General features: G+C 38.8%; 1 protein-coding gene across 1 annotated transcript in view; it reads left to right on the forward strand.

Moving 5' to 3' along the window:
• DOCK4 (dedicator of cytokinesis 4) overlaps nucleotides 1-24891 on the forward strand; it is a 486038-nt gene that overhangs the window by 429134 nt on the left and 32013 nt on the right. The window contains exons 33-38 of the mRNA XM_060156832.1: nucleotides 2457-2552; nucleotides 3415-3475; nucleotides 7614-7707; nucleotides 15462-15610; nucleotides 17883-17969; nucleotides 19770-19874. Of these exons, the coding sequence (XP_060012815.1) occupies nucleotides 2457-2552; nucleotides 3415-3475; nucleotides 7614-7707; nucleotides 15462-15610; nucleotides 17883-17969; nucleotides 19770-19874 (592 nt within the window). The remainder of the gene's footprint in view (nucleotides 1-2456; nucleotides 2553-3414; nucleotides 3476-7613; nucleotides 7708-15461; nucleotides 15611-17882; nucleotides 17970-19769; nucleotides 19875-24891) is intronic.

Genomic DNA, 24891 nt, shown 5'->3' on the forward strand with positions numbered 1-24891 from the left:
CTGTTAGGATACAGAGAGAGGTAGACTGAGGGTCAAATTCTACACCCTTCATATTCCTTCACAGAGTAAAAGCCTGTTGGGCAGGGTGTCATCCTGCAGGACCGTGGCGTATCCTGCTGTTCAATGTTATGGAGTCCCATTGCCTATCAGTTAGCAATAAGAAATCACCTTGGAGTGGGGGGGGGAGATAAATTAGGAGTTTATCCTAATTTATCCTAATAGACATACTTCTGTATATGAAATAGAAACAAGGACCTACTATATAGCACAGGGAACTATATTCAATGTCTTGTAATAACCTATAATGAAAAATAATCTGAGAATGAATATATATACATATATATGTATATATATATATATATAACTGAATCACTTTGCTGTACACCTGAGACTAATACAACATTGTAAATCAGCTATACTTCAGTTTTTAAAAATGGTTTAAAAACATTAGAAAAGAATGATGCATAGTTAATGCTCTTTTGACATGTATGTAAAGTCTAGTGCATTAGTTCATGTAGCAACCATTCATCATTTTAGTGCCTCAAAAAAAGAAAAGAAGAAATCACCTTTCACTGTGATTAGATGAGTTCCCTGTGTACTCACCATGGGCACATCAGCCTGATTATAGACCAAATAGAAATATACCAAATTATAGATCAGTGTCACCCAAGTTATCTAGAGAGACTCTTCTCTTCTTGTCCGATAGCTTCTCCTTATCAATGTGTATCAGGTAAACTGGGAGGGCAAGCTTCCCCACAGAAAGAACTAGCCTGGCCGAGAAAGCAGATGAACTGGGTTCTAGGCTTGGTCCTGATATTTGGGTCTTGCGTTAGTCAAGGGAACAGGCTGTGCAGAGCTGTGCCTCTTTTTACAAGAGGATTCTGTAGCTCAGATTTCTTCCTGCAGCCAGAGACTGTGCAAATTAATGAAACTCATGCCTATAAAAGAAGTCTCTATATATTTTTAGAATTATTACCTAACTTGAGCTCTTTGTTTTTCAGCCTCTAAAGTATATGAGGTGTGGGCTGTCACTTGGGAAGATTTCTCCATCATCCTGCATTGCTTTGGCAGGCAGATTTTCATTTGAGTACTTGGTTCAATACCAGTTTGGCATTTAAGCTTGAAACAGGTGCTTCTCAGAGGCTTTTTAAAAGAAAACACGTTTAGAACAAACTAGGGGACCTTTCCCTGGGGGATTAGTCAGGGCGAGTTCCATCCCTTCATGTGCTATTTCTTCCCATCTTCCCCTCCTTAATCTAGGAAACAGTTCAGAATAAACCAGAAAAACAAATGATCAGGGATGCATAGACACCGGATGAGGAGATAAGACAGAGGGCTGGGCACTGGAATGGTAATAGCAAGAAGCAGTGGGGAGTGGGAAGGAAGATTGAGAGAGAACGTAGCCACAGAGCAAAAAAAACCAGCTTTGACAAAATAGCTTTTTTTCTACGAAGCACAGTATAGGATAGGCTGAGATGGTACTTGTACGAAATGGTTTCTCTCTATGTTATTCCTGAAACCAAGATGAAAGGGGAACAACATTTTAGAAATAATGATCATTAAATTTAGGAGGGCAAAGTATCCTCATATTGTCATGCCTATGTTCTTACTTTTTTCTTTTGGGGAAAGTTCAGTCATAAAGGTTTTTGCCAAGTATATAGTTAATTTGCCGAGAGGTGGGAGTCAAAGTAAAACAGAGCCTAATTATTATGATTGTTATTGTTTTGTGTTTACATAGCAGTGCCTCTGCTCCAAGGTGCTTAAGATCAGGGAAAAGGTAGGAGGAGAGATGTGGTTCGGTACTTGTCATCAATCTGCTGTAACAACCGCATAGAAAATCCTCTGTGATTAATGACAAAATGAATGAAACTGTTGAGTGAGTGCACAGATAGTACAATATGTATTGAGTGGGCAAATGTTAAGTGAAAGGAAAAAACGCAAAACGTCATACCGTCTGTACAAGGATTTTCCTGTAGCAGTTGCATTGCAGTAAAATTGCTTGGATGAAGATGCATTCCACTGAGAGGTAGGAAAACATTTTTATGTGAATAAAGCAAGATCTTACTTAAAAGTAAACTTAGAGGCACTCCTGTTTTCGCTTTTCGCAGTGTGGTTTGGTGTGGTGAGGTACAAGCCTCTGTTAGTGGAAGAGAGAAGCTAGGAAACAATGTCTTTGAGCTGTGAGGTGCTTGCATATTTTGAAAATATGATTTATATGCATGTGTTCGTATTTGATAACTTGGATAATGAAAATCAATTTGCTTTGTCAATGCTTCCTGGATTAGAATTCCACTATTTGGTCCCTATCCTAGGTAAGACATTGTTTGCAAATTGTGCTACTTGTGAGATGTTGCAGTGGTTGCTAAGGCATTTAAGGTATTGATGAAAGTAAAATGGTTGTCATGGTGACTGATAAAAATAAATGTTGAAAATGCCCTGGGTTCTTTATTTTCCAGTCTACTAAAGAAAATTGAGCGGGAAACATGGAGGGAGAGTGGTGTTTCATTAATCGCCACTGTAACTCGTCTAATGGAGAGGTTGTTAGATTACAGGTAAGCCGAGCCCACCCCCCGCCCTCCCGGTTTTCCAGATATGCCGCGCTCCCCTTAGAAAGTCTGAGAGTTAGAATACAGTCGACATTGCCCTTGGGTTAATCACTCAAAGAATTGATAATCAGACCGTGGAACCTTGAGCAGTAAAATAACAGACCTCTAACTAGCTGGTTCCGAGTTTTTTCTTTGCTTTTCCTTTTTTATGTTTTGTTGTACGGGTTTTGACAGTTCTTTTAAAGTCTCAGTGAATTGAGACAGTCCTGTTATTAAAGAAATCTTTTTTCTTGATGTTTAGACTCACCCATTAGAACCAGTAGATCCATTCGTCTTAGGGTGACGACAGTGAAACCAACAATTGTACAACCATGCTGCTTTCTTAGAAAAGGAGAGGGGGGATGAAACTCACACTGTTAGCTTTCAGAGTCATTTTTTGATTTGGAAATGATCTAAACTGTTGAAGCAGTTCATCCCACTTAAACGCATGGTGTTTTAAGAATAAACGCTTCATTCTCACTGCTGATGGCCAGGCTTAGCAGATCCTTCTCACCCCAAGTAAGAGGTGTGTAATAACACACCTTCACTCCTCCCCTTCCTGGAGCCCCCGTCTATTGAGAGGGAGCACAGTCCACCTGGCAGTGAAATTCTCAGCGACACTGGTGCTCAGCAGGGTCTGACCGCGCCCCTCCCAAGCTCACGCTTCCTGGGGCACTGCCTCTATTCTGCTGAGCCTCATCTGAACAGCAACTTGCAAATGCCTCTAGTCTCTGACAGATCCTTTTTTATTTTTTCTTCCTAAAAGAACAAACTGTGTTCACCCCTAGGAAGGAAGTTCTGTGTTCTGACTCTTGCTTTTTGTTTTTAGGGACTGCATGAAAATGGGCGAGGTAGATGGCAAAAAGATTGGCTGCACCGTGAGCCTCCTGGTTCGTAAACAATTTCCCTTTTCCTCCTTATATCCTAACGTTTGCTTTTTCACAGAAATACTATGTTTTGTTTATCAGCCACCATGTGTCTTTATCTGGGTGTTTCTTAAAAGAGTTTAGATATGTTTTTGCTTCAGGTTGAATTAAATGCCAGAAAATTCTGAGCTTCGAACACTGCAGAATGTTCCCACTGTAAAATCCCAGAGTGACGCCAGGCTTCTCCTGTTGCATCGCTCCTCTGCCCTGGAGTCTTTTGTTGCTCTCCTAGGGAAAAGCATGATGTCCCTGGAGAAAAGTCTTTTCACTTTTGTGTAGACCGTTTCTTTCTGCCCTTCTTTTATGTATTCTAGGTTTCAATAAATATTAATGTTCTTTTCTGAACAAATGACAGTTTCCTATTTAGCACATGAATTTTCACTCTCTAGCTTCTTTGCAAATTAAATCCATAATACTGCTGTTGTTAAGTTGTGGATTATAACTAGGATGACCACATAATTTCTCACCCAAACAAGACGTTTTTGAGAATAAAAATAAATATTGGGTAAGGATAATAGGCTACACCAGAACAGTTCTAGGAACACAAAATTTGTACTGAAATGTCTCATAACTAATTATCAAATAGAATGGTATTCTCACTACAGAGCAAAAGAAGGATTATACATTCACATTCCTTTTTCAAATTTTAATATAGTATAAATTGATGCTTTTGATAATTTACCTCAATCAGATTTAAAATACAGGAATGCGTTGTGACTGCTTTGGTTCTAAATTAGTGAATATCATGGTTTGTTTTTCTTGTTTTGCAGAATAGATGAAACCTCACCATCTATTCTAAGTACTTGCACAGACAGAATTCTAACTCTTACTCTGATGCACATGAGTCTGTCACATGCCTTTTTTTCTCTATTTGTCTGCACCTTAAAATTTGTTTTGTCCCCCATTCTGATTCTGTCCTGTCTTAGCTCATCGATTTCAGGTTTTTTTGTTTTGTTTTGTTTATTCCCCTCACAGCCCCACTTCAGAGCTCAGGATTTTTTGCTTTCTTATGACTGTCTTTTTAATCTGTTTCACTAATTTGTTTTCTCACTGTACTACATCTCTGAGTATATGACTTTATCCTTTTTTACCACGCCTACCACTTCCTCTTCATTTTTGCATTTAATTGTTACACCTCCACCTCCAATATCAGTTGCTAAAAATAGTAAGACCTGATCATCCTCTATCAGGCTACCTCTTGTTATGCAGTTTCTTCTGTAATTTTTATCATCAGACCCAACAGTAACCTGCAGGCCATCAGGCCAAGCTCACTGGGTCAACCCATTATCTCTCCTCTTAGCACTTATTTCTAACCTTGAGCACAGTCATTTCCACTTTTAAATTTCCTTTCTGTGCTTTCCCAGCTTTTTGCAGGCCTTTCACCAGGGTCAAGGTCCTCAGCCTGATCTCCTTACACGTCCCTGCTTGTACATCAGTATCTGGGGAGAAAAGCCAAGTGCTCTGTCAGCTTCAGGTTTTCTCAGTTTATCTCCTTAATCTTGGCTCTACCCCAACTCCAAACACAAAGTCTCATAAATAGCCTCAAAGGAAAGCCTTTACCTTTTTCCAAAGGAATCGTCTGCCATTGTCTCCATCTCCTTTCACAGTGTCCTCTGTTTAGAGGTACACAAATAAATGTAGACCCTAGGTTCATTTCCTCAACCGGTATAACAGGAGAGATCATTTCCTCGGATGAAAGAATGAATACTTCCACCTAAATGTGTTTATTCTAGTTTCCCAGTAGGAATAAGCCAGAGACTTAATAAATAAAATCAGTGGCCCCGTCAATATCCACCTGAGACAATGAATTTATCTTGCTAGTTTTGCACTGACCAAGAATAGTCCTTATCAGACTTCCCTGGTGGCGCAGTGGTTAAGAGTCCATCAGCCAATGCAGGGGACATGGGTTTGAGCCCTGGTCCTGGAAGATCCCACATGCCATGGAGCATGCACCACAAGTCCGTGCACCACAACTACTGAGCCTGCACTCTAGAGCCCGCGAGCCACAACTACTGAGCCCGTGTGCCACAACTACTGAAGCCCACGCACCCTAGAGCCTGTGCCCCGCAACAAGAGAAGCCACCGCAATGAGAAGCCTGAGCACCGCAACAAAGAGTAGCCCCCGCTCGCCGCAACTGGAGAAAGCCCGCGCGCAACAACAAAGAACCAACGCAGCCAAAAATAAATAAATTTATTTTTAAAAAAAAGAATATCCGTATAGAAAATGCTAACGCTTTGAAAGCTGTTCTAATTTCAACCAGCACCCGACTACTTATTATTAAAGGACAAAATATATAACTTTGAAGCTAATCTTTTTAGCTTCTACTCCATATGGAAAGTTTTTGATTTCTAGCTGCAATATGGTTCTTTTTAACCACTCCCTCCCTCCTAGAGATTTTTCTTAATTTTTTGGAAAGATCAATTCCAGATTGTCTTCAGGAGAGCTCTGGCTTTCTTTACACGATCAGAGTTAAACTGTAGTATTAGGCTGGTAAAAACGGGTAATCTTTGACATGACTAATACAAGGAAATGTAATTATTGTTTTGTTCTTTGTGTCACTAGTTTTGCCAGACACATGTGGAAGATTCTCATCTGCTGACTGGAGAGAGCTTTTCTTTTTTTTCAAGAACTGTTCATTTACAGAGTGATCACTTATTTGGTTCCCAAAGAAATACGCTTCTTACCAGAGAGCTATTAGAACAAATTATCCTTTAATAACATAAAAGCCTGCTATGAGGTTGTTAAATTTATGTTTATGGTACAACAATTCTTGCTAATTAAAATGATTTTGGTTATAGTAGAGATATGAAGAGCATTGTTTACTTAGCTTTTTAAAGAATGCCAAGATCTACAAGGCACAAGACGAAAAGGGGAAGGATAATGGTATAAATTGGAAAAAATATTTTTTATGATGCGTTCAACTAAATGTCAGTGTCTCAAGGTTAGAAGAGTCCTTATACTGAAGAATGGATACCTGTTAGGTAGTGGCCAGAAAGTACATTGACAGAAGTTCCTCAGGCTTTGAGCCCAAGTACAATTTAAGCAGCCACATTGGCTAGTTTGGTCCATTACCAAAGCACCTCTCTAGCTAATCAAATTCAAAAACGTTTAGAATTCCTGGACTTCCCCCCCTAGAAAAGCCTGTCACTGCTTCAAGTCAGCAGATTTATCCCCCCATCACTATTCATTTTCCCTTCTTCTACACACCAAGTAGCATCTGTCAAAATAACAACAGCAAAAAAATAAAATAAAATAAATAACAACATCAGTAGTAATGATAGCAGTTCAGATGGCTTTAGCAGGGATTTCAAAATGTACAATGATCTGCTTTCTAAAATTGCCTTATGTAGAGTCTCACAGCATCATGCTTTTGCTGGACTCCAACTTCTTACACTTTTGCTCATATGTTTACTAAGTTCAGTGAGGACTAATGTACTGACTGATGTGGTAAAGGAGTGTATGTGGATGCCTATAAAGTGTACCTTTAAAATGGCAATGTAATGTGTCCAGGTAAGTCAGAGTTGAGTTTTTGGTGACAAATGTTAAAACATTTTAGAGAAGTTTAATAAGATCCAGACACCTTTTTTTAATAAACCAAATATTTTCAATAAGCATGGCCCTATAACAGTAATTTGAAATAAAACCTCTTATTAATCCCTTTATGTTGTAGTCATAAACTGGAAACCTTTAAAATAAGTTTAAACTTAAAGAAATTATCCTTTGACTATCCATGATCAAATTTAATAAACAGGTTAATCACTTACATATTTTTAATATTTTTAGTTGAATAGGCTGATTGTCCACTGGCAGTTAAACTAACAAAAAACAACAGAAAGTAACAAATGAAATGTGAATCAGTGGTAATAACATCCCCCCAGGAATTACCAGCCTATTCAATAAATGATAAGTAATGTTTAATACAGACAGTGCTGAGTTAAAAATATGTCACTGGGTCTCCTTACTTAATTTTTTAAAGACATTTATACAGAAAAATTCATCTGTTCTCTTGGTTCAAGATATCAAACTTCAAGCAGAGTAAAAGGCAGATACTTGACAACCTAATTGTTGAGGAATTATCCATGCTTGTACTCTTTTTTATAGAACTTCTATAAGACTGAACTGAACAAGGAAGAGATGTATATACGCTATATCCACAAACTCTACGATCTGCACCTCAAAGCACAGAACTTCACAGGTAATTGTGTCTTTAGGCTCAGGTTGGGGGAAGTGGGCAGGTCACTGGTATATTAAAAATAATAACTCCTCTGTTTTTTGAATTAGAGCTGAGGACTCAAGCATTTCTCCTTTAAAAGTGGAATTTATTTTTAATTAGATTTATGTTTCTAAGTACTCTATGTTTTTAATATATTGGCTTTTTTTTTTTTTTTTTACTATATTTCTTTGTGTAGTTTTTTAGAGGTTGCTTTTGGAATTATAAAAAGCAACTTTTCACGGTCTACTTAAAGTGAGTATTTCACCACTTCAAGTTAAATATAGGAACTTTACGACCTCCCCACTTTACATTGTAGTGTCATAGGTATTACATCTAGGTACATTGAAAACTCCATCGGATAATGTCATAATTTTTAAGTCATATCTATTTTAAAGAATTTAAGAGGTTAAAAATAATCTATTATATTTACTCAGATATTTACCATTTCTGTTGGTCTTTCTTCATTCCTGAAATTCTCAATTTTCCTCTGTTAACATTTTCATTCAACCTAAAGAACTTGTTTTAGTATTTCTTTTAGAGCAGATCTAATAGTGAAGAATTCTTAGTTTTCCTTCATCTTTATTTTACCTTCATCCCTGAAGGAAATGTTTGCTGGATAGTGTCTTTGTTTGGACAGTATCTTTGTTCCAGTACTTTAAAAATGTTGTTTTACTTTCTTCTGGCCTCCATTGTTTCTGATGAGAGATCTGTAGTCATTTAAATTGTTCCCCTGTATGTAATGTGTAATTGTCTCTGGTTGCTTTCAAGATTTTATCTTCGGTTTTCAGCAGTTCAGTTATGATATATATGGGCATGGTTTTCTTTAAGTTTATCCTGGTTGGGTCTGCTGAGTTTCTTGGATCTATAAACTTATTTCCTTCACCAAATTTGGGAAGTTTTCAGGCATTATTTCTTCAAATATATTTTCTGCACTGATTCTCTCTTTTGGGACTCCAGTTTTATGGATGGCCAGTTTTATGACCTTTTGGTATCATTCTATAAGTTTCTCAGACCCTGGTTTGTTTTTTGAGGTTTTTTTTTTTTCAATTTTTCTTCTTTCTGTTTTTCAGATTGGATCATTTCGCTTCATCCATTTTCAAGTCCTTTGCTTCTCCTCTATCATTTCCATTCAACTATTGAGCCCTTCCAGTGAAATTTTAGTTTTTGTTATTTTTATTATATAATTCTAAAATGCTTATTTGGCTGTTTTTTTAATAGCTTCAATTTCTTTGCAAAGAACATGTATCTTTCTATTTATTTCACGAGTGTTCACTTTTACTTCAAGTAGCATGGTTGTAATAGCTATTTCTTAGTATTTGCCTATAATTTCAACAACTGAATCATCTTGGAATTGGCATCTGTTATTGCCTTTTCCCTTTGAGATTTGTTTAGTTTTCCTGGTTCTTTGAATGTCAAGTAATTTTGGATTATATCCTGGGCATTTTGAATATTATGAGAGTTCATCTTCTGGAGAATATTGACTATTTTTATTTTAGCAGAAAATCAGTTAGTTTCGGACCTCAAGTCCTGAGCCACCTTTTGAAGGTCAGTTTAGTTATCAAAGCCTTTGCAGCACTTTCCTGGTCTTTCCTGCATGTAAGTCACCCAGGGAGAGTCTGGGACATGGACATTTATCTATACCATAATTCATTTATCAAAATCTTTGTTATGTTGATTCTAGTTCATTCTGCACATGTGCAGCTTGGGGGTGAGCCCAAGGAAGTCATACACAGAATTTTAAAATTCCTTCCTCCATCTCCTTCCTCTCTCTGATATTTCTCACTCTTCCCATCTCCCAGGGGCTCCTTTTCCTAGTACTCTCACTTGATCCAAGCCAAAGTACTCAGAGCCAAGGCTTGATCCTCCACACTATGATGTACTATGTACAGTTGGTCTCCCTGGGGACAAAGCAGTGAAAGAAAAGAGAAAAATGGAAGCTGTTGCTGCTGCCACTGTGATTGCCCCTATTGTCACACTTCAGGTTTACAGCTTTGTCCCTGGGACTCAGAGTGGACCAGAAGAGTCAAAAGTACTCCATCCGGGCTTCCCTGGTGGCGCAGTGGTTGAAAGTCCGCCTGCTGATGCAGGGGACATGGGTTCGTGCTCCGGTCCGGGCAGATCCCACATGCCGCGGAGCGGCTGGGCCCGTGAGCCATGGCCACTGAGCCTGCGCGTCTGGAGCCTGTGCTCCGCAACGGGAGAGGCCACAACAGTGAGAGGCCCGCATACCGCAAAAAAAAAATAGTACTCCATCCCACAGAAGGTCCTCTTCCCAGTCCTCTGACTAGAGGAGCTTTTCTTGGAGCTTTTTCTGTCTGTTTCCATTTGCAGTTCCAGGAGGCAGGGAAGGCTAAGCCAGGAGATAGAAAAGGCAAAAAATAAAAACAAGGAACTCACCACTCTGTGGTCCTTCTTTTGAGTATTGATTTTACTGTTCTGTCTACCTTCTCATTTACTGTTCAAAATTCTCCAATAGTTGCTTTACATATTTTGTCTGGGGTTTTTAGTTGAATCAGTGGGAAAGATACACTAGAATGTGCTTACTACATCTTAATGAGAATGAGCACCCTTTAATTGGATTTAGGAAGTACAAATCTTAGTCTTTTGCCACACTGTTCTTCCAAAGAACTCCTGAATCATGGTTCCTCCCTCAGCTTTAAAAGAGTAAAGGAACCTTTCTGAAGTGGTGCTCTTGCTCAGAATTTAAATATGCCTCTAGCTACAATTCCACTGTATCACTTAAGAGCATCACTGTTTACTTTTTTTTTTTTTTGCGGTACGCTGGCCTTTCACTGTTGTGGCCTCTCCCATTGCGGGGCACAGGCTCCGGACGCGCAGGCTCAGCGGCCATGGCTCACGGGCCCAGCCGCTCCGCGGCATGTGGGATCTTCCCAGACCGAGGCATGAACCCATGTCCCCTGCATCGGCAGGCGGACTCTCAACCACTGCGCCACCAGGGAAGCCCTACTGTTTCCTCTTCAACTGGAGACTTCATGATATCTTTGATGCCTCTTATTCATGAAGTGCTATTGGTTCTGCTTCCTAAACATCAAAACCATTTCCTTTTTATTATTTCCAGTTTCACTGCCTCAAATGGGCCTTCATCATCTCTCACCTGGACTGCTTCCTAACTGTCCCCAGAGTTACCTCAGCAAACTTTAACCTGCAGGCCGGCCAGCCGATTTTGTAAAGAAAGTTTTATTATAACTGAGCCACACCCACTTAACTACATATTGTCCAAGGTTGCTGTTGTGCTCCACTGGCAGAGTTAAATAGTTGCACAAAGTTGTAGTGTGGCCTGCAAGCCTAAATTATTTACTTTCTGGCCCTTTGAGAAAATTTTGCCAAGCCCTTCTCTAGATATAACTCTATCAATTCATGTCTTCTACAAAATAAAGCTCAAACTCTTTATTCGGAGCCCATCATAATTGAACCAACACCTATCTGCTCAGCCTCGTCTTACCTCTCGCACTACATTCCTAATTTTTATCCTTAAGAGCCAGCTCCTATATCATCTTTTCCATGAAGTGTTTACCTTCCTTCACTTCCCTCATCAACTCTATGACCCAGCACTCCCTGCCATGGGCTGAGTTGATATTTCCAACTCTTTTCCCATTGCAATTTTTTCAGATTTCCATTAAAACATTTATCATGTTGTTTTTATTCATAGTTATATAAGGTGCATATGTGTGTGTGTGTGTTTAATAGGTACATAGGTAGGTAGTAGAGAGATCTTTAGTTGAAGGATAAGTTCCTTGAGGACAGAAATGATGTTTTCTTCTTAGTCTTCCCAGTTCTTTGACTAGTGCCTAGCAGTGTGAGACTTAAATAAATGCTTTACTAATGAATGCACTCAGTGAGATTTTAATACCCTGAGAGCAGATTTCTCTCCTTCAATATTGGTAATTCCTTAATCACTGAGGAAGCCCCAGTATCTCTTCACACAGATGCGCTGATAGTTTTGATGAAATAAACTAAGATTTTTGAGCTGACTCTGTTGTCTGGGAGTTTAAGTGGTCATTTTAAAGTAGTTTGTAGCCAATTTTTGAGAGAAATGGTGAACCTAGTTTTTCTATCTTTGAAAACAACCTAGTAGACTTGTTTTATTTTAAAGTCCATAAAAAAAAAGAAATGAGAGAGGGAAGTGAGGGCAAGCTCTTGCAGATATGTAACAGATACATTTTCGTTTTCTGAAAATCCAAATCTGTCTATTTTGGAACCGAATAAATTTTTTTCTTTAATTTGTTTACTCAGCTTGCAGTTTTTATGTTCCCCAAAGTCATAAGAAATAACTTCTTTTCCTATATAACATTTTTCTTATTTCTCTTCTGTCCTCATTTTTGTGTGTCCTTGGAGAAAGGGTAATTGATGGAAAAACTTCTCTATCTTTATAGGATTCAGTTTAAATGGCTTAACCCCTTCCAGCCCTCTGTGACAGTGCCCTCCATTTACTTGATTCATCTCCACTCTTCTCCCGTGTTATTTCTTTTTGCATATTGGTGTCCTCATTGTAGACATCTCAAAACGATGGAATGAGATAGCCCATATTTAATTATGTGATGATGCCTTTTGTTCAAAATTATAAACACTTTTAAAAACATTGTCTATTGGAAATTCTGGATGTGATTCATCCTTCTCTTTTCAATATGTAGTATTGTCTTCTAAAGATGTAGAGGAATAAGTATACAACATATAATAAAACATTTACAATTTGTTAATGTATTCAAACAACCTTAGTAGTCTGTTGTTAACACCTCAGAGGCATACATGTTTCCTTTAATGCTTCCTTTACACACACTGTTTACCTCAGGTATTCATCATGATTTTCCCGAATCAAATTCTGAAACAGGTGTAATTTGTTTTCACACCTTTCCCATGTCACCATTCCGTCATTTTTCAGCTTCCTCTGCTGGCCCACCAATGCTTACTTGTTTTTCCACACTTCCTAGGGGCAAGTCACCCAGACGTGACCTTCCAGCCATCCCCTGGACCTTCCCAGGGCAAACATGATTTGGAAAGCAGTTTAGGGATTAGAAACTCTTCATTGCTCCCCCTTTTTTTCACTTTTTTATTGTGGTAAAATATACATAACATAAAATTTACCATCTTACCTGTTTTTCAGTGTACGGTTCGGTGGCATTAAGTACATTCACATTGTTGTGCAACCATTACCACCATCTGTCTCCAGAAATTTTTCATCTGTCCAATCTGAAACCCTGTACCCATTAAACAATAAATTCTCATTTTCCCCTCCCCCAGTCCCTGGGAACCACCACTCTACTTTCTGTCTCTGTGAATTTGACCTTCATTGCCTTTTAGGTACCACTCTGTGGTCAGCTGCAGGCTTCAACTGTGGGGAGTGAGGACCCTCAGTCCTCACCCCTCCCCCTTTTCACTGTGACATGGTTAGTCTTATGGGTATTTTTTGAGTGCTCAGGGAGACACACAAGAAATTTGAGAGACAAAGATGATAATTCCTGAGCTGCGTCACTAAGAGAAAATAGGAGTTATTTAGTAGTTAAAGTGGAAAGGCTTGAAGGAACAGGCTGTGAAGGACCATAGGTGTCAGTTGGTGTGATAAGTGAGGGGAACCTTAGTTTGTTCGGATAACACGAGCAAAGAGTGTGGATGGAAAAACAAAGACACACATGGGGTTTTCTTAGGTGCTTGGCATGATAAGAATATGTGGGTAATTAAAGATTAGGAAATTATCTCAGGAGGCCTCAGAGAAAAGTAGAAGGCTATTCAAATACAGCACAGCTCTGATGATCTGGTTATTATCATCACCATTCTTGTCCTCTGTAAAGCAGTCTTCCATGGCAACCTACGTTGTGGCGATTCAGCTGTTTCTGCATCCACTTATTAACCAACACCCTTTAGCGAATATTCCCTCTCTCCATCTCACCACAAGAAAGGGTTTGTCCAGTGCCCAAGCAAGAGAAGCCACCTCTGTCCCTGGTGGGCAGCTGCCTCTGGGTCAGGATGCATCTTGTTTCATTCAGCAAAAGCTGATAATGGGGTCAAGGGGGCTGGAGGCTTCTTAGGAGAGACAGTGGTGGGCTCCTTCTTACCTGCAATAAGTGGAGGAACAGTGGGAATATGTGAGCGGAGGGACCATATCATGGGCAGCCTTCTCTGTCACTTTAGGAAATATAAATTTGTTCTGTTAGTTACTTAGAGTCATTGGCTAGTTTTAATCAGGGGAGCAATGTGATCATTTGCAGTGAAGGAAAGTCATATTGGTAACAGTGCACAACCTGAATGCTGGGGGATAGGAGACCGCTGGTGGGGGATGAAAGCTTTTGCTACAGTCATTGAAGCTGCAGGACTGAGCTCACCAAAGGTAATTAAAGAGGAAGAACTGCCAGAGCCTGTGCCTTACAGGACTTCTACACTTGAGAGAAAAGAGAAAAGTGATAGGAATCTAGCTCTTTATCGCAACTCTATGTTATACACTGAGATAGCCAAATCATAGTACTAGAGCTTAACATGTTACTTAAGAGCTTTATGTGTAGTTACCCTTCAAGCAAATAAGTGAAAAAAAGAATTACCATTTATGGATATTGTGGCAAAAGCTCCTACTGTGTCTTTTGAGACGTGTGTGGAGGTGGTGGTTAAATAGATGAATAACATAAGGGTTTGTTCATTTTATTCAATGCAGTACATGAGTTGGCTGTTATAGTGTTCAATGATTATTATTATAGTCCTTCATCGGTGACAGTGAATTCTGGTTCCTATTCTTGATGTATTTGGCCATATTTATGGTTCAGGAAAAGAAGAGACCTGCAGAATAGCAAGTATTCTGTTAAATACACTACCTGTCAACTATGCTTAAGCCTGTGGGTCACCATTTTCACACGTGTGTATAGAATGTCATCTCTTTTCATGTTTCCCCAAGAAATTCCAACCACACCAAACATGTCATGACTTCAGTAGCCATTACTGAAGATTTGTTGAGACTAACCATGGGGGTCATAGCACACAGCCCCCGCAGTTTGTTTTCCCTCTCTGTCTCACACACACACACACACACACACACACACACACACACACACACACACACTGTTTATCCAATACTTTTACTCTTTCTTGTCCTTCCTCTGTTGCTAGATTTAAAAAATTTTTCTTCTCTGAGCTCAGCTTCTCTCTAGCTTTGCCACTCCTAAATTCTGCCTGTATCCCGACCCCCCCAACACAAACACACACACACACACACACACACACACACACACACACACACACACACACACACACACACACACACACACACACACACACACTCTCAGATGTTTCAGTCTTTTATTATCCAGGAGAATTTAGCTATCATTTTTTGCTTCCTAAGCATGCCACTCCAAGGGATTTACCCGTGAACTTCTGAGCAAAGGCATGTCTCCCCTACCTACATCTTTGAACCAGCTACAGAGATACCCTTAAACATTTTTATTTTTATTATCATATGCTGGTAGCATATGAACATTATGGGGGAAAAAAAAAGGAGGGAAGGAGAGAAAGAATAAAGAGAACCAAAAGATCAAACACAAATCTCTGATAATTCCATCTCCCAGGGGAACTCATCATTCATTAACCTTCTGTTGCATATATTCTGGACATTTTTTTCTTTAGTATCATGACATTCAGAAAATAGTATTTTCTCCAATTTGTCCCAAACCAGCCCCGTTTGAAGGGAGGTTCTTTGGGGTCCTGTCTCGATCATCACCTTCCCACTTGAATTTCAGAGGCTGCGTATACTCTCCTGTTATATGATGAGCTGCTGGAATGGTCTGATCGGCCCCTCCGGGAGTTCCTGACCTACCCCATGCAGACAGAATGGCAGCGCAAGGAGCATCTGCACCTCGCCATCATCCAGAACTTTGACAGAGGCAAGGTAGGTGGCTCCGCCCACCCGTGGCATCTCGCAAGGTGATTGTCACATTTCCTTTAGTTCATTGATGGCCACCTCTTCAAGCGGGGGCCCTCGAATTTCAATGTGCATTAAAGACTCCAAAGAGTTTATTGAAATTAAGATTCCCAGGCCCTACTCCTGGACATTCTGATTAAGTAAGTCTGGCTTGAGGCAAGGGATTCTGCAATTTTAACAAGGACTCCAGGAAATTCCAATGTGTATGAACATGGGACCCCACCTTGAGAAACACTGATCTAGAGGTTTTGACACCCAGGCATTTTATTTTCTGAAAAACCATTATCACACCTCACTCAGCTCCCCAGATTGGCATGTAGTAATCTGTCTCCTTCCACTTTCTTTTTAAGGTAAAATAAATGAAACTAAATTTGTTTACAGCATTTTATGGCATCCCGTCGTATACTGAGAGTTGCCATGGGGTGCTGAAAACCTCCCTGAGCTAATAAGGCAATTCAGCACATCACCTCCCTGCCCCCTGCTCCCTCTTCAAGGGTTTGCAGTGTGCTCTTGAAGAAAAGTAATTGTGAATCTGACCCCAGTTGATTTGAACACTTGGATGCTTTGGTGATATGTGTCTTAGATTTACGTATATCTTCCAAAGTGCCAAGGTTAAACAGGAAATTAAAATACAACCAGTGGCTGTCATTCTCTTATAAAACATAATTGGGTACACCTAAAAATTTGATGAAAGGGAATTGCTTCTTTCCTATCCTCTTCTATTATTTATCAAACTACACTGACATATCGTTCGTTATGTTAATAGCAAAGAAATGCCTCTGTGCCCTCCTGCAGTGAAGTTTCCACCCTTAAGATAAGTTGTAACAAAACCTCTGGCTGCATCTCTTGGCCCATTCTCAGGAGCTTGTGCTGGATCAGGGCTTGGAGACTACGGCCCATGGGTCAAATGGTTCACTGACTGTTTCTGTTTGACCCACAATCTAAGAATCACTTTTACATTTTTAATTGGTTGAACAAAATCAAAAGAAGAATGATTTGACATGAGAAAATTACATGAAGTTCCCTTTTCATTGTCTATAAAGTTTTATTGGAACCCAGACAAGCTCATGTGTGTCTATACGGATGTGTTTTCATGATTTAACAGCAGTTGAGTGGTTGTGACAAAGGCTGTATGGTCCACAAAACCTAAAGTATTTACTGTTTGGTGAATAGCTTTGCCGATACCTGAGCTAGATCAAAGGATTTCTGCATTTCTCCTTAGAGTAACCAGATGAGTTAAACCCTCACAATTTCCAAGTGAAATTGGGCCAAACAAGGAATCCACTGTGCCACTTGTGGATAATTGGGCCTTAGGGGTCGGTGGCAGTTCCCCCCACCCCAGCATTGAGGGCCTGTTTATTCGTCTCCTTGACCATTGTGGAACAGCAGTTATTTCAAGATGATAATTTTGTTTCTTTGTTTTTTACCTATAAATTATTACTTTTTAAAAAAAATTTTATTGAAGTAGAGTTGATTTACAATGTTGTGTTAATTTCTTTGGTACAGCAAAGTGACTCAGTTGTACATATATTTTTTTTTCATATTCTTTTCCATTATGGTTTGTCACAGGCTATTGGATATAGTTCCCTGTGCTATGCAGCAGGACCTTGTTGTTTATCCATCCTATACATACTAGTTTGCATCTGCTAAACCCAAACTCCCACTCCATCCCTCTCCCACCCCCAGACCCTTGGCAACCACGTCTGTTTTCTGTGTCTGTGAGTCTTTCTTTGTTTCGTAGATATGTTGATTTGTGTTGTATTTTAGATCCCACATACAAGTGATATCATATGGTATTTGTCTTTCTCTGTCTGACTTACTTTGCTTTAGTGATAATCTCTAGGTTCATCTGTGTTGCTACAAATGACATTATTTCATTATTTTTGATGGCTGAGTAATATTCCATTATATGTATGTATGTGTATATATATATATATATATATACACACCACATCTTCAACATGGTAATTTTGAAATGATGCCAGGAAATGTTGTTTTTCTGCCATATGTTAATGACTTGTGGTGGGTTATCATTTCCCACTCTCTAAAGATTTTTAATAGTTAACACATTAATTACATGCTGTTTTCATGCATAAAATTGCAGTGGTACCTTAAGGGTAGGTTATAAAGTTTAAGAAGTAAGGCTTGATCATCTGAAAGCAGTCACCTCCTGACCTCTGGGTGGGAGTTAGTAAATGTTGTGAGATCATGAACATTTATGTCATTCACTTGTCCACAGTGTTGGGAGAATGGCATCATCTTGTGCCGGAAGATTGCAGAGCAGTACGAAAGTTATTATGATTATAGAAACCTGAGCAAGATGAGGGTAAGGTACCTGGATGCATCCTAATCGGGTTACGGAATCCTTTTTCGCTTAGCTTTCCAATATGGCGCTATGAAATTAGCTTTGTGATAGTCTTGATATGTCTTGCAGAAAGCTTTTTAAAGATGCCTTTCCTCTGAAGCATACTCCTCTATTTATACAGAGAAATAGCATGTTGATCTGTGTGATTTTTCTGATTAATATACAAAAAGGGAGCCCTTGATCTATTCTAAACACATCTGACATATGAAATATAAAATTTAACCCAAGATAAATACTTTCAGTTTGTTGAGGAAACTCTCCACACTATTAGAAGAGCTTGCCACTTGCACACAAATCTCTGTAACAATGTACCATTCTTAGTCCCATAATCTGCGCAGCAAAATAGTAAAAATGACTAGCTGACACGTTTTTAACTATTTGGGGGTTAACTTCTATAGGTGTCAAATCTTTTTCACTTCAGAAATATGTTTTTATTTGCTAAACTGAAACCAAGGTCTTAGTACCCAAGAGCCCAAGGAGTTTAATATTTTGTGTCCCTGAACAAATGTTTTATACCTTCTTTTATTTCAAATTCATGCAAGTCCCTCTGGTACTCCAAGTCCTATTCTTTAAAGTCATGAACATTTGGTGTCATCTTGTAACACTTAAGCTCTTCAGGGTTTCTAAAACAGGATCATCAGCTTTTATATATACATTTTTTAAAAAGATGATGATGTTTCCTTTTAATTCTGAGGTAGCAATTTAAGAGATGATCTCGTAAACCTTTAACAGCTCAAAATCCCTTATACCACCAGTAACTTTTTCAGCTGGCGGGAGCTGGCCCTGTACTTTGGGCGTAGTATTTCATGTCAGCAGTTCATCGATATTTCTCCTAACATCAAAACCAAGGAGGAAAAACCTTGCTTTAACTTCAGTTCATCATGCGGGCGCTGGCAGGCACTGTAAAAATGTTGTTGTGCTTCTCTTGGCATCCTGTCCCTGGAATAGAATCGAGGTTACAGTGTTTACCCATTAGAGCCCTTGGGTGCCATAGTCACTAAGATTTTTATAAACGCAAAGCATTGCACTTCATGCCAACTGCTCTTTGGGGGGCTGTTACTGGGGGCGGGGGAAGGGGGAATGTTTTCAAGTGAAATATTAGTCTTTCTGTGGAAACCCTGGGGATGATAATACCATGAATGGGGAACCATAAGCTTTATGTACTTCGTAGTTCCAACCTTGTCAAAGACACATTTAAGAGCTTTCAGCCCAGACAGCACTTTGCACTATGGGCCCCCTTTGGTTTGGTTTATTGGTTTATCCCTGTCCAACCTGTACAAGGTTGCACCTTCCAAATGTCCCAAATTACCATGACCCAGGAAAACCAAATCCACAGGTGAGTACGAGAATTCTCCAGAATTTGCCTCTAACAGTTCATGTTAATTTTTATCTTACTGTGAAGAAAATACGTCCTCGATAGACCAGGTGCGTAGAAATCATTCTCTCTGGTAAGAACATATAATAACATACTCGATCCTTTAACGCAGGGGTCGGGAAACTGCAGCCTGTGTGCCTCGCAGAATTGAGTAATTGTGACAGGGACCATGTGGCCTGCAAAGTCTAAAATATTTATTGCCTGGTCATTTACAGAGTAAGTTTGCTGATCCCTGCCTTAAAGCACAGAAAGGGAGTCAAACCTTCTTTTCTGCAAGCTGAACTAAAATGATGTTCTCCTTTTTATAGAAAAAATATCCTCTTCTATAAAGTGGTAGAGCTAAAAGATGAGATAAAATGATTAAAATTTCCCCTGTTCTTTGCTAGATGATGGAAGCCTCTTTGTATGACAAAATTATGGACCAGCAACGTCTTGAGCCAGAGTTCTTCAGAGTTGGATTTTATGGGAAAAAATTTCCATTTTTCTTAAGAGTAAGTAATATACTATTTAATTTGCTTTTATACTTCCAATATAGATATCCCAATCAAGCAAACTAAGATCTGAATGACATTTTATCCTTTTAAGACAGGGTAAAATAACGTCATGAGATTTTCTTTTAACTTTGTAGTTTGCAAACACACTCATCTAGTAATTTCCCAAGATTCCAAACAATCGTTTGATTTTTCTTCTTAAGTTTCTAAGCTTACTATACCTCATGAGCAGTCTCTGGCAATTACAGTTGCTTCCCCTGTGTGATAGAGAGTCTCTCTTCAGAATGCGGTTTCCGTAGAGTTAACATTCAAGAGAAGTGGCTGGAGTTGCAGAAAACATAGCAGTTTCACATTATATGCAAACTCTTCCTCCAGAATCACGTGAAGAGCATTGTTTGGCCTAGTCGATTCTGTGAAAAGCTAAATGGCACCCAGCAAAGAGATGCAGTTTATTGCTAGTAGAAACTATTTCTACAAAGGAAAATTTTCCAGACTCTCTAAGGTACCTACTGGATAGTAAAATACTTGATTCCATTCTCACCGTTGTTCACACTGTACCGAGTAGTCTCTTAGGTGCTTGAATACTTATATAACATTTCGATAAGTAACATCCCACTTATACTTGCTTGCCTAAAAGCATTGGTTGGGAGAGGGAATTCACCTCCCCAGGCAACTAAGGAGAAGTATCTAGGATAATTTTGTAACACTGAGTGAATTCATTACAAACTTTAAATCTCAATATACAAGTATTTTGGTATTTGTGTTGCCCTAAATACCTTGCTTTAACTGTCAGTACCTATGGATAGATACAGGATGGGGGTACTTGAAGGCGAACAGAGAGAAGAAAGATTTGACTTCATTTTTTCTTTAATAATCATTAACTTACCTGCCTTTCAGAATAAAGGTTTAATATATATAAAACCTTTATTCATACATATATATAAAATACCCAAACACCATAGGCAAAGACTGATTTAGTATTACGTAGAACGAATGCTCAAATAACAAATCAATCATCTTTAGCTGATTGAAATGACCGTGTATTTGGGTGCCACGCAGACATAAGTAAAATCTCTTCGTTGGATTAAAGAGGAGCCACGTGACGTACCCGGTCACATTGTTGGCTCAGCAGATGGACCTGCCTGAAGACAAAGGAAAACTTGATTCCAAATAAAAAATAGTGGCAAACTCAGAACACATGCTGAATTTGAAAGACTACATCTTGAAAATGGACATGCTGGTCCTAGGCTGTGATCAGCCACTCCCCACAGAGTACACAGGGCCTGGGTCCAAGTTCTGAGGGGAAGGAAGGACGTTCTAGAGCTGTGAGGAGCACAAAGGGCCGAGACCCCACAGGAGGGTCCAGACATGACTCTGCTGCTGCAGATCCCCTTCTCTCTTGGTTCAAAATCATGCAAAGATGATGTTTTCTTATCGTACTCAGGGCTACCTAATCCATTATGCACAGTACCTACAGTGTTTAGAGACCATATTATTCTTAGATGGCCCATAAAACTGTTTTAATTTCTTTTAAAAATCAGAAGAAAAAAGTAAACTTTTTTTTTGATTTTTTTTTGATGTGGACCATTTTTAAAGTCTTTATTGAATTTATTAAAATATTGCTTCTGTTTTTTTTTAATGTTTTGGTTTTTTGGCCATGAGGCATGTGGGATCTCAGCTCCCCAACCAGGGATGGAGCCCACACCCCCTGCATTGGAAGGTGAAGTCCTAACCACTGGACTGCCAGGAAAGTCCCAGAAAAAAGTGAACTTTTAGGTTAAAGAAAATGTTATAGTATATATTATAATGTATATTATACATTAGATTATTATTCATCTATTTGTCTTTATACCAAATGAGTCATACAATATGATTTTTAATATTTTTTATAGAGAAAGCAGCCCACAAAAGTGTTGTAGCCCTGATCAAATTCTGAATTCAGCTAGCAAGTGTATTATGAAGTATCCTAGATGTCTATCTAGTATGTGCAATTAGTGTTAATTAAAAGTGTAAGAATCAGAAGCAGTTTAGGAGCCATAATTTTAAAGGGAATTTAGCAAATTAGAGGACTGCATCGGCTAATAAAATGAATTTTGTTAAAAAGTCAATTGGAATAAATCAATCTCTGTATCACTGTTCTTTCGAAAACAGTTTTTCTAGAAATAAATGGCATTTCCTTCAAAATGAAAGAGAAGGGTCACCCTCTATTGGTTTCTAAAGAGCACTGTACCCTTTGGAATCATGAGGCTAGACCTTTTTTTAGGAAATCAGATTCTAGTCTGTTCTTTGATTTAAAAACAAACAAATGTCAACATTAAAAATTTCCTTTCATTTTTGATCAATTTCCAGAAAATGTTTAAAGCTCAAATAAATTTATTCATATGATTGTATGATCAAAGTAGGTTTTTTTTACCCTCATGGAAAATGGGTTCTTTACTGACAATGTTTTATATGCATAGAATATGTTTGAATAATGATTTGTCTAAGGAGAATGACTGAGGTCAAGGATGGGAAAAAGATTTACTTTTTATTGTATGCCCTGTGCTATTTGGGAATTCTTTATACCACAGGTATGTATTTCCTTTAAAAAAAAAAAAAGACGATTAAAAAAAAGTAAGTATTAATAAATACGACCCAGCAATTCCACTCCTAGGTATGTATAATCAAGAGAATTGAAAACATAGAGCCACACAAAGACATGTACACAAGTATTCAGAGCAGCATTATTCATAATTGCCAAAACAAGGAAATTGTCCAAATGTCCATCCACTGATGAATGGATAAACAAAATGTGGTACAGCTATACAATGGAATATTCAGCAATAAGAAAGGAATGAGGTAATGATATATGCTACAAAACGGTTGAACCTTGAGAATATTATAAGTGAAAGAAGCCAGTCACAAAAGGCTACGTGTTATGTAATTCCATTTATATGAAATGTCCAGAATAGGCAAATCTATGGAAACAGAAAATAGATTAGTGGTTGCCAAGGACTGAGGGGAGGGGAACTAGGGAATGACTGCTAATGGGCATGAGTTCCTTTTTGAGGTCATGAAAATAATCTGAAATTAGATAATGCTGATTGTTGCACAACTCTGTGAATATACTAAAAGCAACTGAATTGCATACTTCAAAAGGGTGAATTTTATGGTATGTGAACTGCATCTCAGTAAAGCTGTGGTTTAAAAAAAAAAAAGCATTGATGGAGGAAATGCTTAATTCCTCTTTATTTCTCAGAAACTCAAATATCAGACGCAAAATTTATGTTCATTCCAAAATGATTTCTTAATACCACTGAATGACTTTATACTTAGAGGAACTCCCCTGATTTTACAAATTGTTGTGATGTATAAGCATTTTTTTAGAACTGTTTCAGTTTTTTGAGTATTCAGATATTTATTTGAGGACTTCTGTAAGATGCAGGAAGGTATGTATTATCTTATTTTATCAAGCAAATTTATTATCTTTTTAAAAAAGTTTATTTTATATTGGAGTATAGTTGATTTACAATGTTGTATTAGTTTCAGGTGTACAGCAAAGTGATTCAGTTATACATATACATACATCTATTCTTTTTCAGATTCTTTTCCCATACAGGTTATTAAAGAGTATTGAGTAGAGTTCCCTGTGCTGTACAGTAGGTCCTTGTTGATTATCTTTTGAGTAGAAAAAAAGCAAATAATACAGCATCAGAAGGTATGACTTCTATCAAGAAAGTTTTAAATATAGGATTGTTTGGGGGGGGCTCTTAATTTCTAGGGAGTCTGTCTTAGCTTGTGTTTTTCAAAGGGTCGTGATTTAGTGAGAGGCTTGTGGGGAATTGTGGCAGGTTCTCAGCACCCAGTCCTGCTGTTGTTTCCTCTGCATGCCTGCAGCTGCTTTTTCTCAGCTGCAACCCCGAGCCCTCTGCCCACGGGTGGTTTTTAACTTCCTCACTTTGGCCCAGACTTCTTCCTCGGGGCATTTGACGCAATCACAGATGCAATCACAGAAACCTCACAGAGCTGAGAAACACTGAGACCCTTGGACCTTAACTCCCCAGACCACAAATCACTGTATTTCTTAAAGATCTGCAAGGCACGTTATCCCACAATCTTTCTTGGTCTCAGTAGCTCCTAGGAGTTTTTCCTGGACGTACCAGGCCACGTTCAGAACAGAGAGAGCTCAGGCCTTGGGCTCAGACCTGAGCTTAAATCTCATACAAAGTATGTAACCATTTTGATCCTCGGTTCTCAATTATAAAATGGGGGGCGGAGGTAACAACCTCTCAAGTTTATTTGAGTTAAATAAGGTATGTGCAGAGAGCCTAGTCAATGATTGTGCTCAACAATTATAATTTCATTATCATTAAACTGTCAGAAAGAGTTCCTCCTTATCGATAACCGAATCATAAAGGCACTTGTTAGAAACGTGCCCATCTTTCCAGCTCTGTAGCCTCCATCAAGGATGACCTTCACCATTCTTTCCTCAGTGAGAGAGAGTCCTAACCACAGAATGTTTATACATATTCTAAGAACAAAACCAAAAACAGACAAAAATTTAGCAAGACCTTAAAAGTCCCAAATCTTAGCTTCAGCCAGTTAACAGGATTCCTGGCTACAGAAGGCTGAGCTGAGTTGGGGATGGCAGGGAAGCATCCGGTGCCAGCCCTGTTGAGAACTGGAATGCAGACAGGCCTAGTCTTCCTTTATACGGAAGGATCTAGGAATGAACGTGTTAAGGGCGATCTCAGTGACCTTTGTAGAAGGAGTGCAGTAAAATGTATTTTTAGAGATTGCACTCACTTTGCTTTCTTCCAAATTGAAAATTGATCCACTTAACTTGATATCCAGTTTATGAAAATAATCTATAACACATGTGTTCGCTAACATTGGAGGGAACAGGATTGCTTTGTTTTGCGCTTCGGTGCTCTGAGAATCAGACACCCCTTTGCACCTCATGCAGGTGAACCCAGAAGAGTGAGGCATGCTACTGGAACTTATTAAAAGCAATAGGGAGTTATGCTCTGACCTTTGC

Source organism: Lagenorhynchus albirostris, chromosome 8 (genome assembly GCF_949774975.1).
Source record: "Lagenorhynchus albirostris chromosome 8, mLagAlb1.1, whole genome shotgun sequence".
In the NCBI taxonomy this organism is placed as follows: Eukaryota; Metazoa; Chordata; class Mammalia; order Artiodactyla; family Delphinidae; genus Lagenorhynchus; species Lagenorhynchus albirostris.